This window comes from Mustela putorius, unplaced genomic scaffold (assembly GCF_011764305.1).
Source record: "Mustela putorius furo isolate JIRA1106 unplaced genomic scaffold, ASM1176430v1.1 tig00003845_pilon_pilon_pilon, whole genome shotgun sequence".
Taxonomy (NCBI): domain Eukaryota; kingdom Metazoa; phylum Chordata; class Mammalia; order Carnivora; family Mustelidae; genus Mustela; species Mustela putorius.
In genome coordinates this window covers 35593920-35608960 of record NW_025421998.1, presented here as the reverse complement: position 1 = coordinate 35608960, position 15041 = coordinate 35593920, and the positions used below count along the sequence as shown (strand labels likewise).

At 39.6% G+C, this 15041-nt stretch overlaps 1 protein-coding gene across 4 annotated transcripts in view; it reads left to right on the top strand.

The window, feature by feature from the left end:
• The window catches only part of PEX1 (peroxisomal biogenesis factor 1), a 53898-nt gene that overhangs the window by 29727 nt on the left and 9130 nt on the right, over positions 1-15041 (top strand). For all 4 annotated transcript variants that reach the window (XR_001176960.2, XM_013047846.2, XM_004776435.3 and 1 more), the window contains exons 14-16: positions 10528-10717; positions 10920-11086; positions 12515-12649. Coding sequence is in view for 3 of the 4 variants with exons in the window: in XM_013047846.2 (XP_012903300.2) it covers positions 10528-10717; positions 10920-11086; positions 12515-12649 (492 nt within the window). In the remaining variant the exon portion in view is untranslated. The remainder of the gene's footprint in view (positions 1-10527; positions 10718-10919; positions 11087-12514; positions 12650-15041) is intronic.

Sequence of the window (15041 nt, the reverse complement as noted above, 5' to 3'; positions counted from 1 at the left end):
ATGACATTTGCAGCTATCTTCTCCCACTCAGTCAGTTGCCTTTTCATTTTGTTGATTGTTTCCTTCATTGTGCAAAAGCTTTTTATTTTGATGTAGTTCAAATAATTTATTTTTGCTTTTATTTCCCTGGCTTTGGGAGATATATGTAGAAGAATATTGCATTGACCGATGTTAGAGAAATTACTGCCTGTGCTCTCTTTAAGGATTTTTATGGTTTTAGGTCTCACATTTAGGCAATCAATCCATTTGAGTTTATTTTTTTTAAATCGATATTCATTAGTTTATTTAGCAATCCCCACACTATTAACAAATAATATTGAAGTTGTTCTTTTCTGAAACTTCACGTAAAAGGTGTTTGGGTTTTGTGTTTCTTTTTCTTTCTTTCTTTCTTTTTTTTTTAACATACAATGTATTATTTGCCCCAGGGGTATAGGTCTGTGAATCGTCAGGCTTACACACTTCACAGCACTCTTCATAGCAAATACCCTCCCCTATGTCCATAACCCAACCACCCTTTCCATACCCTCCTTCCCCCAGTTTGTTTTGTAAGATTAAGAGACTCCTATGGTTTGTCTCCCTCTTGATCCCATCTTGTTTTATTTTTTCCTTCCTTACTCCCTAAACCCCCCACTTTGCCTCTCAAATTCCTTATATCAGGGAGATCATATGATAGTTGTCTTTCTCCAATTGACTTCTTTCTCTGAGCACAATACCTTCTAGTTCCAGTCACATCGTTGCAAATGGCAAGATTTCATTTCTTTTGATGACTGCATAGTATTCCATTCTATATATATATATCATATATATATGGTATATATGTGGTATATATATACCACATCTTCTTTGTCCATTCATCTGTTGATGGACATGTAGGTTCTTTCCATAGTTTGGCTATTGTGGACATTGCTGCTATAAACATTTGGGTGCACGTGCCCCTTCGGATCACTACATTTGTATCTTTAGGGTAAATACCTAGTAGTGTGATTGCTGGGTCATAGGGTAGCTCTATTTTCAACTTTTTGAGGAACTTCCATGCTGTTTTCCAGAGTGGCTGCACCAGCTTGCATTCCCACCAACAGTGTAGGAGGGTTCCCCTCTGCATCTTTGCCAGCATCTGTCGTTTCCTGACTTGTTAATTTTAGCCATTCTGATTGGTGTGAGGTGGTATCTCATTGTGGTTTTAATTTGTATTTCCCTGATGCCAAGTAATGTGGAGCACTTTTTCCATGTGCCTGTTGGCCATCTGGATGTCTTCTTCGCTGAAATGTCTGTTCATGTCCTCTGTCCATTTCATGATTGGATTATTTGTTCTTTGGGTGTTGAGTTCGATGAGTTCTTTATAGATTTTGGATATTGGCCCTTTATTTGATATGCTGTTTGCAAATATCTTCTCCCATTCTGTCAGTTGTCTTTTGGTTTTGTTGACTGTTTCCTTTGCTGTGCAGAAGGTTTTGATCTTGATGAAGTCCCAGTAGTTCATTTTTGCCCTTGTTTCCCTTGCCTTTGGTGATGTTTCTTAGAAGTTGCTGTGGCTGCGGTTGAAGTGGCTCCTGCCTGTGTTCTTCTGAAGGATTTTGATGGATTCCTTTCTCACATTGAGGTCTTTCATCCATTTTGAGTTTTTGTGTATGGTGTAAGGAAATGGTCCAGTTTCATTTTTCTGCATGTGGCTGTCCAGTTTTCCCAACACCATTTGTTGAAAAGACTGTCTTTTTCCCACTGGACATTCTTTCCTGGTTTGTCAAAGATAAGTTCACCATAGAGTTGAGAGTCTATTTCTGGGCTCTCTATTCTGTTCCATTGACCTATGTGTCTGTTTTTGTGCCAGTACCATACTGTCTTGATGATATCAGCTTTGTAATAAAGCTTGAAGCCTGGAATTGTGATTCCACCAACTTTGGCTTTCTTTTTCAAGATTCCTCTGGCTATTCAAAGTCTTTTCTGGTTCCATATAAATTTTAGAATTATTTGTTCCATTTCTTTGAAAAAAATGGATGGTATTTTGATAGGGATTGCATTAAACGTGTAGATTGCTTGAGGTAGCATAGACGTTTTCACAATATTTGTTCCTTCCAATCCATGAGCATGAATGTTTTTCCATTTCTTTGTGTCTTCCTCAGTTTCTTTCATGAGTACTTTATAGTTTTCTGAGTACAGATTCTTCACCTCTTTGATTAGGATTATTCCTGGGTATCTTGTGCTTTGGGGCACAACTGTAAATGGGATCAACTCCTTAATATCTCTTTCTTCTGTCTTGCTGTTGGTGTATAGAAATGCAACTGATTTCTGGCATTGGTTTTATATCCTGACACTTTACTGAATTCCTGTACAAGCTCTAGCAGATTTGGAGTGGAGTCTTTTGGGTTTTCCACATAAAGTATCATATCATCTGCAAAGAGTGATAGTTTGACTTCTTTGCCAATTTGGATGCCTTTAATTCCTTTTTGTTGTCTGGTTGCTAAGGGTAGGATTTCTAGTACTATGTTGAATAGCAGTGGTGATAGTGGACATCCCTGCTGTGTTCCTAACCCTTAGGGGAAAAGCTTTCAGTTTTTCTCCATTGAGAATGATATTTGCAGTGGGTTTTTCATAGATGGCTTTGATGGTATTGAGGTATGTACCCTCTATCCCTACACTTTGAAGAGTTTTGATCATGAAAGGATGCTGTACTTTGTCAAATGCTTTTCAGCATCTATTGATAGTATTATATGGTTCTTGTTCTTTCTTTTATTAATGTGTTGTATCACATTGATTTGCAGATGTTGAAACAACCTGCAACCCTGGGATAAATCCCACTTGGTCGTGGTGAATAATCCTTTTAATGTACTGTTGGATCCTACTGACTATTATTTTGGTGAGAATTTTCACATCTGTGTTCATCAGGGATATTGGTCTGTAATTCTCTTTTTTGATGGAGTCTTTGTCTGGTTTGGGGATCAAGGTAATGCTGGCCTCTTTAAATGAGTTTGGAAGTTTTCCTTCCATTTCTATTTTTTGGAACAGTTTCAGGAGATAGGTATTAATTCTTCTTTAAATGTTTGATAGAATTCCCCTGGGAAGCCATCTGGCCCTGGGTTCTTGTTTGTTGGGAGATTTTTGATGACTGCTTCAATCTCCTTACTGGTTATGGGTCTGTTCAGGTTTTCTATTTCCTCATGGTTCAGTTTTGGTAGTTTATAGGAATGCATCCATTTCTTCCAGATTGTCAGATTTGCTGCATATAGTTGTTCATAATATGGTCTTATAATTGTTTGTTTTTCTTTGGTGTTGGTTGTGATCTCTCCTTTTTCATTCATGATTTTATTTATTTGGGTTCATTCTCTTTTCTTTTTGATAAGTCTGGCCAGGCTTATCAATCTTATTAATTCTTTCAAAGAACCATCTCCTAATTTCGTTGATTTGTTCTACTGTTTTTTTGGTTTCTATTTCATTGATTTCTGCTCTGATTTTTATTATTTCTTTTTTCCTGCTGGGTTTAGGCTTTCTTTGCTGTTCTTTCTCCAGCTCCTTTAGGTATAGGGTTAGGTTGTGTATTTGAGACCTTTCTTGTTTCTTGAGAAAGCCTTGTATTGCTATGTATTTTCCTCTCAGGACAGCCTTTGCTGTGCCCCACAGATTTTGAACAGTTGTGTTTTCATTATCATTTGTTTCCATGAATTTTTTCAATTCTTCTTTAATTTCCTGGTTGACCCATTCATTCTTTAGTAGGATGCTCTTTAGCCTCCATGTATTTGGGTTCTTTTCAAATTTCCTCTTGTGATTGAGTTCTAGCTTCAGAACTCAATGAACCCAGAAAGGAATAGAGACAATATACAGTAACGGTACAGTAACAGTTGGTACCAGTTGAGACCTGATTTGTGAGCCAGGATGTGATCTATTCTGGAGAATGTTCCATGTGCACTAGAGAAGAATGTGTATTCTGTTGCTTTGCAATGGAATGTTTTGAATACATCTGTGATGTCCATCTGGTCCAGTGTGTCATTTAAGACCTTTATTTCCTTGTTGATCTTTTGCTTGGATGATCTGTCCACTTGAGTGAGGGGGGTATTAAAGTCCCATACTATTATTGTATTATTGTTGATGTGTTTCTTTGATTTTGTTATTAATTGGTTTATATAGTTGGCTGCTCCCATGTTAGGAGCTTAGATATTTAAAATTGTTAGAGCTTCTTGTTGGAGAGACTCTTTGAATATGATGATCTGGTTTCCTTCTTATCTGATACAAGGATTGCCACTTCAGCTTTCTTTTGATGTCCATTAGCGTGGTAAATTGTTTCCCACCCCCTCACTTTAAATCTGGAGGTGTCTTTGGATATAAAATGAGTTTCTTGTAGACAGCATATTGATGGGGTTTGTTTTTTTTTTATCCACTCTGAGACCCTGTGTCTTTTGATTGGGGCATTTAGTCCATTTACATTCTGGGTAACTATGGAAGATATTAATTTAGTGCCATTATATTGCCTGTAAGGTGACTTACTGTATGTTGTCTCTATTCCTTTCTGGTCTACTAGTATTGGGCTCTCTCTTTGCTTAGAGGACCCCCTTCAATATTTCCTGTAGGGCTGGTTTGGTGTTTACAAACTTAGTTTTTGTTTGTCCTGGAAGCTTTCAATGACAGTGTAGCTGGATATAGTATTCTTGGCTGCATGTTTTTCTCATTTAGTGCTCTGAATATATCATGCCAGTTCTTTCTGGCCTGCCAGATCTCTGTGGACAAGTCTGCTGCCAATCTAATATTTTTACCATTGTATTTTATAGACTTCTTGTCCCGAGCTGCTTTCAGGATTTTCTCTTTGTCATTAAGACATGTAAGTTTTACTATTAGATAACAGCATGTGGACCTATTTTTATTGATTTTGAGGGGGGTTCTCTGGGCCTCCTGGATTTTGATGCTTGTTCCCTTTGCCATATTAGGGAAATTCTCTACAATAATTTGCTCCACTATACCTTCTGCTCCCTTCTGTCTTTCTTCTTCTGGAATCCCAATTATTCTTATATTGTTTTGTCTTTGAGTATCACTTATCTCTCGAATCCTCCCTTCCTGGTCCAGTAGTTGTTTGTCTCTCTTTTGCTCAGCTTCTTTATTCTCCATCATTTGGTCTTCTGTATTACTAATTCTCTCTTCTACTTCATTTATCCTAGCAGTAAGAGCCTCCATTTTTTATGGCAACTCATTAATAACTTTTTTTTATTTCAGCTTGGTCTGATTTTAGTTCTTTTATTTCTCCAGAAAGGGCTTGTATTTCTCCAGATAGGGTTTCTCGAATATCATCCATGCCTTTTTCGATCCCAGCTAGCACCTTGAGAATCACCATTCTGAACTCCAGTTCTGACATATTACCAATGTCCATATTGATTAGGTACCTAGCCTTTGGTACTGCCTCTTGTTTTGGTTTTTTTTTTTTTTATGGTAAGTTTTTCTGCCTTGTCATTCTGTCCAGATAAGAACATATGAATGAGAGAATAAAATACTAAAAGGGTGGCAAAGAGCCCCCGAAAATGTACGCAAACCATATCAGAAGAGACCCCCAAATTGGGGGGATGAGAAAGGGGGTAGAAACTTAAAAAAAAAAAAAAAAATATATATATATATATATATATATATATATATATATATATGACTGGTGAATAGAACAGATCCACCCACTTGATTTGGGGTGTATTTTGGTCTCTTAGAAGAAACTACCTCCCAAAATTTTAAAGAAAGGAAACGTTTTAGATATACAAAAATAAGGGTAAACACGATGAAGGGATGGAATATGACTAGAAAGATGAAAATTTTAAAAATTCTTAAAAAGGAATTGATAAGTTGGTTGGAAAAAGAAAGTGAAGAGAATTTGCTCAGGCTGGAGACTAGAACAAAGCCCTGTGCTAGATTTAGGGTACATTTTGATTTATTAGAAGAAAGTGTATCCCAAAATTTTTTAGAAGAAAAAACCCTGTATGTATACAAAAAATAAAGTTAGATACAATGAAGGATAAAATATGACTATAATAATGAAGGTTTAAAAAGATTTTTTTTTTTAGGAAAGATATTGTTAAGGTAAACTAGTTAAAAAAACATTAAAAGAGGAAAAAGGAAAAGTTTAAAAAATTAGAATAAGAAAAAAATAAAATTAAAAATATTTAATTAACTTGGGAAACTGAAGAGTCATGGGGAGAAAGCCATGAATTCCATGCTTTGCTTTCCCCTCTGGAATTCCGCTGTTCTCCTTGATGTGAACTTGGTCTTGGCTACATGTTCTTGCTGATCTTCTTGGGGAGGGGCCTGTTGTCATGATTCTCAAATGTCTTTGTCCAGGTGGAATTGCACCACCCTTGCCAGGGGCTGGGCTAAGTAATCTGCTTGGGTTTGCTCTTGGGAGTTTTGTTCCCTGAACGCTTTCCATAGAGCTCTGGAAGACCGGAATGAAAAATGGCATCCTCCCAATCTCTAGCCCCAGAGAGCCGAGAGCTTGGGACCCCACTCCTCAATGCACCCTCTGGAAAAGTACTCAATCACTCCCATCTCCCTTGTCCCCGCCCGCGCTCTGTGCTTACCTGGCCTGTGACCAAGTGTTTTCATCTGGCGCACAGCCCCGTTTGGAGTCTCCAAACTCAGCAGATTCCTGCTGCTCTACTCTTGGATGGAGGAAGGTGGGTCTCCCCTGATCTGCCACTTGTGGGGTCCCTGCTCAAGGAGCAATGGCCCAGCTGTGCTGCAGATCATGGTTTAAGGTAACCCGGAGCTGAGAGCTCCCTCCTTGGTTCTGTCTCTGTAGCCAGCTTCCCCGCTCTAATACCTGCAAGCTCTGCTACACTTGAACACCCACATCTTTTTATGACCCTGCGGGACCTGAGACCACACTGTCCCCACTAGGGCTTCACCCCCACTTAGCCTCTGGAGTGATGTCCCCCAGTGGAGCAGAATTCTAAACATTTTGATTTTCTGCTCCACTGCTCTGCGGCGTGCCAGGAGCCGGCCCCTCCCCCCATGGTCTATCTTCACATGGCTTCAGATTCACTTCTCCGCTGGTCCTATCTTTCAGAAAGTGGTCGGTTTTCTGTTTTTAGAATTGCTGCTCTTCTCTTCGATCTCCTGTTCGGTTTTTCCATTTGAGTTTATTTTTGTGTATGGTGAAAGAAAGTGGTCCAGTTTCATTCTTTGCATGTTGCTGTCCAGTTTTCCCCACATTCCCTGTTTGTTGAAGAGACTGTGTTTTTTTCCCATTGTATATTCATTCTTCCTTTGTCAAAGATTAATTGTCCATATAATCCTGGGTTTATTTCTGAGTTTTCTGTTATATTCCATTGAACTCTGCCTATTTTTATGCCAGTACCATACTTTTTAAATTACTCCCAGTTTGTAATATAACTTGAGGGCTGGAATTGTGATGCCTCCAGCTTTGCTTTTCTTTTTCAAGATTGCTTTGGCCATGTGGCATCTTTTGTGGATCCATACACATTTTAGAATTATTTGTTTTAGTTCTGTGAAAAATGCTGATGGCATTTTGATAGGGATGCATTAAATGTGTAGATCACTTTGGGTAGTATAGACATTTTTAACAGTATTTGCTCTTCCAACCCATGAATGTGGAATGTCTTTCCATTTCATTTTTTTAAATCAGTATTTTATAGTTTTCAGAGTACAGGTGTTTCACCTCTTTGGTTAAGTTTATTCATGGATATTTTATTGGTTTGGGTGCAACTGTAAATGGGATCATTTTCTTAATTTCACTTTCTGCTGCTTCATTGTTACTGTATAGGAATGCAGCAGATTTCCATACATCAATTTTGTATCCTATAACTTTAGTGAATTCATTTATCAATTCTAGTAGTTTTTTGCTGGAGTCTTTGGGGTTTTCTATATATAGTATCACATAATCTGCAAATAGTGAAATTTTTTCTACTTTATCAATTTGGATACCTTTTATTTCTTTTTGTTGTCTAATTGCTATGGCTGGAACTTGCCGTGCTATGTTGAATTAAAGTGGTGTGAGAGAAAACAAGACATCCTTATTTCTGATTGTAGAGGAAAAACTCTCAGTTTTTCACCATTGAGTATGATGTTCACTTGGGTTTTTCATAAATGCCTTTATTATGTTGAGATATGTTCTCTGTTAGATGTACTTTGCAGAGTGCTTTTATCATGAATGGATGTTGTACTTTGTCAAATGCTTTTTGTATGTCTGTTGAAATGATCACATGGTGGTGTTTTTTTTTTTAAAGATTTTATTTATTTATTTATTAGAGATCACAAATAGGCAGAGAGGCAGGCAGGGAGGAGGAAGCAGGCTCCCCGCTGAGCAGAGAGCTCGATCCCAGGACCCTGGGGCTCGATCCCAGGACCCTGGGATCATGACCTGAGCTGAAGGCAGAAGCTTTAACCCACTGAGCCACCCAGGTGCCCCAATCACATGGTTTTTTCCCTTTTTTATCCCAATAGCTGTTTTTAAAAATTTGATTAAACATTTGTTTCTTTACCAGCACCAATATTCCTGACCCACTATGATTTTATTACTCAGTTCTAATGTGTGGGTTTTTCCTTCACATCACCAAGCAATTCTCAGACACCAGATGGGTGTTGTAGAATTCAGCTTAATTCTGCTGTCTACTCAGCATCAGCTTCCATGGATGAAGGGCTCAATCCTGCAGACTGCTTTCCACTTCAATGCCAATTGCAAATCAAGCTTGTTACAGTGCTTCTGACCAACTAGCTATAAATCACAGGTTCCTAAGACGCCCCGCCTGGCTTTGATTCATTTGCTAGTCAACTCACAGAACTATGAAAGATAGTTTACTCAGTAGATTACTAGATTATTACAGGGGGTCTTAAAAGATACAAATCAATAGCCAGATGAAGAGCTACATAGGGTGAGGTTCTGTTCTCACAAAGCTGCTTCTGTCCTTGTGAAGTTAGGGCCCGGCAAGATGGCACACAGAAGCTTTCTGGATCTCCAGTGTGGAGGCTCTCTGAATCCTCTCCTTTTGGGTTTTCATGGAAGTTTCATTACATAAGCATGATTGATTAAATCTTTGGCCTTTTGTAATTGACTCAACCTTTAGCTGCTTTCCCCTTCCTGGAAATCAAAGTGTGGTCCTGCAGGTTTCAGCCTTCTATCATGGTTGCCTAGCGGCCAGCCTGAAGCCTTAGGTGCTTTCTGAAAGTCCCCTCATTAACATAAGATCTGGTGTTTTGGAAAGGGTGTGAATATCAGGATGCTGTTATCACTCTTATCACTTAAGAAATTCTAAGGGTTTTAGGAGAGCTAGGCCAGAAACAAGGACAAAAACCAAATACCTATTTCTTACCATAAATCACAAGCACATATGGCCCATCATCCGCTTTGGGGACTCATGTTCATGAATGTTTTAGAGGAAATGAGCTCAAAGAAGTATGTTCCAGGACTGGCAAGCACATCTTAACATCTTCTTTAAAATTCTTATTTTTTTTTTTAAAGATTTTATGTATTTATTTTGAGAGCAAGAATGAGCACATGTGAGCCAGGGGAGGGGAAAAGGAAGAGGGAGAGAGAATCTGAAGTAGACTCCATGCTGAGCACAGAGCCCAACATGGGATTCATTCTCAAAACCGTGAGATCATGACCTGTACCAAACTCAAGAGTTGAACGCTTAACAGACTGAGCATCCAGGCGTCCCTTTAAAATTCTTATCCTAAATATTCAGACCCTGTGCTTCTTACCTGTTATTGAAGAATGAAACTATTAAACCTAGCAGTAAGCCTAACAGAATGGTAGTGATATTGGTCTCTGAATATCTATCTCTTTTTTAAGTTGGCTCCATGCTGAGCCCAACACAGGGCTTGAACTCATGACCCTGACATCAAAACTTGAGCTGAGATCAAGAATCGGGCGCCCAGGGGCACCTGGGTGGCTCAGTCAGTTAGGTGTCTGCCTTCAGCACAGGTCATGATCCTGGAGTCCTGGGGTGGAGCCTTGCTTCTCGCTCTTCCTCTGCTGCTCCTCCTGCTTGTGCTCTCGCTCTTGCTTTCTCTCTCTCTCTCTCTCAAAAAAAAAAAAAAAAAATCTTAAAAAAAAAGAGACAACATCCAACCGACTGAGCCACCCCAGTGCCCCTGGATATCTTTTTAGAAATAAGTTTTTTAGAAAAAACAACAAAAACCACTCCTAAAGGAAACAAATGTTACTAAAAAGGCTTCTTACTGATGAAATAGCATCATTTATCAAATTTTTTTTACAGCTTTATTGAGGCATAACTGAAGACAACAAAGTCTTTAAAGTGTACGATTTAATCGGTTTTAACAAGTATCTGTTATATACTGTACATACCATGTAACATGTGCATACCATGAAACCATCACAATTAAGGTAGCAGTTCTTTGCATCACTCCCAAAAACTTCCTGGTGCCCCCTTTACAATCTGTCTGTCCCCCACTGCATCTGCAGGCAACTGTCCGTCTCTTTCTGTCACAATAGAGATTATGTCAACCTGATTTTTCTGAAGATATATGTACTGAAGTTTACATTTGAGTAAAATTAGAAATTGAATTTTGTGTTTTTGTCTTTAGGAGCAGAGGTGTGAAATTTTGCAAAATGTAATAAAAAATAAACTGGACTGTGAAATAAGCAGGTTCACTAATCTTGACCTGAAACGTTTAGCTAAAGAAACTGAAGGGTTTGTGGCTAGAGATTTTACAGTGCTTGTGGATCGAGCCATCCATTCTCATCTCTCTCATCAGAGCATATCCACCAAGGAAGGTACGTGTTCCTATTATATCCAAAATTTGAGATCTTCCCACTGCAGAGAAAGTCAATATAGTAAGAATTAAATATATTCTATTTTAACATTCAGATAAGCAGGTGAGTAGGAAATCAGCATCTCCAGCTGAGATGATAGCATATTTTGAAGATTCGTATATAGATATGACTACCAAAAGAAGTTGTGTTTATTTTTAAACAGAATTAGCTTTAACAACATTGGACTTCCAAAAGGCTCTCCAAGGATTTATTCCTGCATCTCTGCGAAATGTCAACTTGCATAAACCTAGGGACCTGGGCTGGGATAAGATTGGTGGATTACATGAAGTTCGGCAGATACTCACGGATACTATCCAGTTACCAGCCAAGGTACTTATATATGAGAGAAAGAACAAGCACTTACTTCCAGAAGAACCACTGAATGGCTTTTTGTGTTGGCTTGCCTAATCTCAGTTCGATTCAAGAAGTATTTGTGGAGTTACCAAATAAATGCCAGCACTATTTTTGGTACTCTAACAGGTTTTTAAAAATATTGGGTATACTCCTTGCCTATACATAACTTAAAAAGGAAGTTGGGGTGATATTTACAGTATGTGTATTTTGATGTGAATTGTGTGATTCTCATGTTTTGCTTGAGTCATTCAGATTGTACTAAAGCAAAATGAACTGTTAACTGGGATTTTAACAGGAACAGGTAAGAATGAGCTGGAAGAATCACTTAGGTCCACAGAACTGAGGGATTGAGTCACATTCCAGACTCCGGGTCTCAGTCCTAGAAAGACAGAGTTAGCAGGCAGCAGAGACCAGGCGGGTGGCAAGATAAAGTGGGCAGAGGTAGATTGTTCAGAAGATCGAATGTACAATCTAGGTGGTCATGCATTTGAGTCGCAAACCTCCAAGGTGAAGATCCTTGCATGAGATCAGTGACCCACGCAATCAGCTGCGACAGGGGTGAATAAGGACGTCAGTTACATGTGACTGCATGGCAAGTCCTGGAAACCGTGGCCAGTGGGCCCCAGACAAACTGAGTGCAGCCAGGACTGCAGGTTAAAGCCTGTTGGAGAAGGCAGGTATGGAAGCACTTGCCGGCAGGCTCATGCCCCCAAATGCTGGGTCGGGGCATGGGAACTCAGCTCCGAGGCTCTCTGCATAATGGCTGACTCTGAGGCCTCTTCAGATTAGAATGGAGAGGCAGGGTGGGGGTTAGAATTTTGTCAGCAGGGGGAACTGAATAGACATACCTAACAGAGGAGACCAGGAGACTGCTGACGTTAGCCTCGTGTTTGGCTCACCCGTCACAAAGCCTTCCTGCTCTCCAGTAATTTAGAAGCAGCCAGTCATCTGCGCAGCTCAGAGGCCCTTGGGAGAGCTTACTGTTGGCAGTATACATGCTTCTCCCTTATTTTTCTTTTTTCAGTTTGGTATATTTGAATATATGTAGCTATCATAACTTTCCTTATGAACCATACAAAGGGAAGACCGTATGCTTGTTAAAAGATTGCTTTTTATTTCCTAAATGTAGTACTTGTATATTTTTAAAAACAGGACAAAATGGAAAGCAGATCAGAGGCAGTTACACACACTTCATGAGGAGTGTATGCTGTGGTCCAGTTGCTAAAAAAAATTGGTGGTAGATCCTTTGAACTCATGTACTGAGTAGGCACTTTATTTTCTGTCTTTACACGGCTAGTAAACCCGGCAGTTACTCCCTTCTGAATCCCTCTTTCTGTACATTGACTTTGCTGCTTAGTCCTTTTTTTGGATTTGAGCCCTTTGTCATGTTTTTGTATTTTTCAGTACCCAGAACTGTTTGCAAACTTGCCTATACGACAAAGAACAGGAATTCTGTTGTATGGTCCTCCCGGGACAGGAAAAACCTTACTAGCTGGAGTAATTGCACGGGAGAGTGGAATGAATTTCATTAGTATCAAGGTATGCCTCTCTCCTTTTTTTAAATGGAAGTAAATTTACATAACAAAGCGGACAAGTCAGTGGCGTGTGATGCATTTGCAACGCTATGTGACCACCACCTCTCTCTTATTTCAAAACTTCTTCATCCTATTCCCTGTCCCCCCAGCCCCTGAGAGCCACTAATGTGCTATCTAGGGATTTTCCTGTTCTGGACATTTCATATGAAAGAAATCATGTGGTGTGTCATCTTTTTGTGACTGGCTTCTTTTACTGAGCATGTTTTCAAGGTTCAGCCACATGGTAGCAGGTATCAATACTTCAGTTTTTAATTTTTTTGGTATTTTTTAAGGTATGTATTTTTTAGATTTTGTTAGAGTGTGTGTGCGCACAGGGGAGAAGAGACAAAGGGAGAGCGAGATAATCACAAGCGGACTCCATGCTGAGCGTAGAATCCAGTGTGGGTCTTGATCTCACAACCCTGAGACCAGACCAAAATCAAGAGTCAGACCCTTAACCGACAGAGCCACCCAGGTGCTCTAGTACTAAAGTTCTTTTTAAAGCTGAATGATATTTCATTGTGTGGGTGTCAGGCTTTTTTTACCCATTCATCATTGGTGGATATTTGGGTTATTTCTACCTTTTGGATCTTACGCATAATGTTGCTGTAAATATTTGTGTGCACATTTCTGTGTGGACATGTTTTCATTTCTCTTGAATAAGTATGTAGAAATGTAGTTGCTGGGGCATATGATAATCCTGTGTGTGACTTCTTGAGGCACTGCTGATCTGTTTTTCACAGTGACTGTGTCATTTCATACCCCCACCAGCAATGATGAGTGTGCCTATTTCTCCATATCCTTGCCCGTGTCATTTATAGCTCTCGACTGTGGGTTAGTCTCATATTTGGAAAACTAGCAGCAGCGATCCATCTATTAGTTAAAGCTGTGCAGGAGGGGGCGCCTGGGTGGCTCAGTTGGTTAAGCTCCAGTCTCTTGATCTCAGCTCAGGTCTTGATCTCAGGCTCACAAGTTCAAGACCCACACTGGGCTCCACACTGGGCTATGTGGGAAACTGAATAAGGAGCCACCTCCCTTTTGTGGGGCTTAAGCTGTTTTTGCTTAAGGTAAATCTCCATGCATTATCAAGTAGACTTATGCATAAATACTCAGATAAAAGAGCAAACTACACCTGAATGGGAAAGAAAAGCTAGAAGACTAGGGGTCAGAGGTCACACTGAGGTGGAAGCTGGGTTTTTTGGCTCTGTTCCTTGGTGGCTGTTTCACGCCTGTGTGTGCCACACTGTGCCCAATTGTCCTCGGAAGATGCCTGCGGGGATGACTGGACATACCGGCAGACAACTTTGGGGAGTGCCGCAGTCTGCCACTGGCATGTCCTTACAGCCTGAGGTCCCATATCTTACTTGTATGCTTTCAGAAACCCCACAATAGTAATTTAGTCATTAGATTTCAAGGGGGAAGAAATCAATATATAGTGTAGCCTTCTTCAAAATGGATTTATAATCTGGAAGCCAGTTTAGTAATTTGCAGTTGGGTTATGCCTATCCTTCTTGTGATGACGTGATTTTTGTGTGTGTGAATTTGTTATATGGTTACCAGCTACCCTGGCCGTGATGGAGAAAGAGTGTAACTTAAAATTTCCTGCCTTTTTCTGGATTTTGGAGTGACTGTAGTTATATATACACTTCTTTTTTTGTCACTAAAATGTACTTTCACTATATGAAGGAAAGCAATCTTCAGGATTAAAGTTTATACATGTTGTTGTAGTTTAGATTGTTCCATTAAGGAGGCCATCTTTGCCTTTTAGTAAACCTTCAAATCATGGTTTGGGATGAATTCCCAACAGAAAGGTTTCAGTAAAGAAATTCTCTCTGGGTGGGTCAGGGTAGATGCGGGGAGACATGAATCCAAGACAAGGGCCTTCACTGACACCAGTATGTTGCCTTGTTCATAATATTTTGCCTTAGTCATTTCTTGTTCCATCCTCTGTGGTTCTGTTTAGACTAGGAACTTTCATTAAATACTAGTATATCAATAGATATCTATCTAGCTGAGTATTAGACTTTTTATTGGGGTTACATATTCTGATCAGTATTTGGTCTTTTTGAGGTAACGATTTTTCACTGGAGATCACTTTAGGGCCTATTCAGTTTTCTTTGCTTTTTTTTTTTTTTTTTACAATTTTATTTATTTTACGGAGAGAAAGATCACAAGTAGGCAGAGAGGCAGGCAGAGAGAGGAGGAAGCAGGCTCCCTGCTGAGCAGAGAGCCAATGCGGGGCTTGATCCCACGACCCTGAGATCATGACCTGAGCTGAAGGCAGAGGCTTAACCCACTGAGCCACCCAGGTGCTCCTGGTTTTGTTTTTTAAAAGATTTTATTTATTTGAGAGAGAG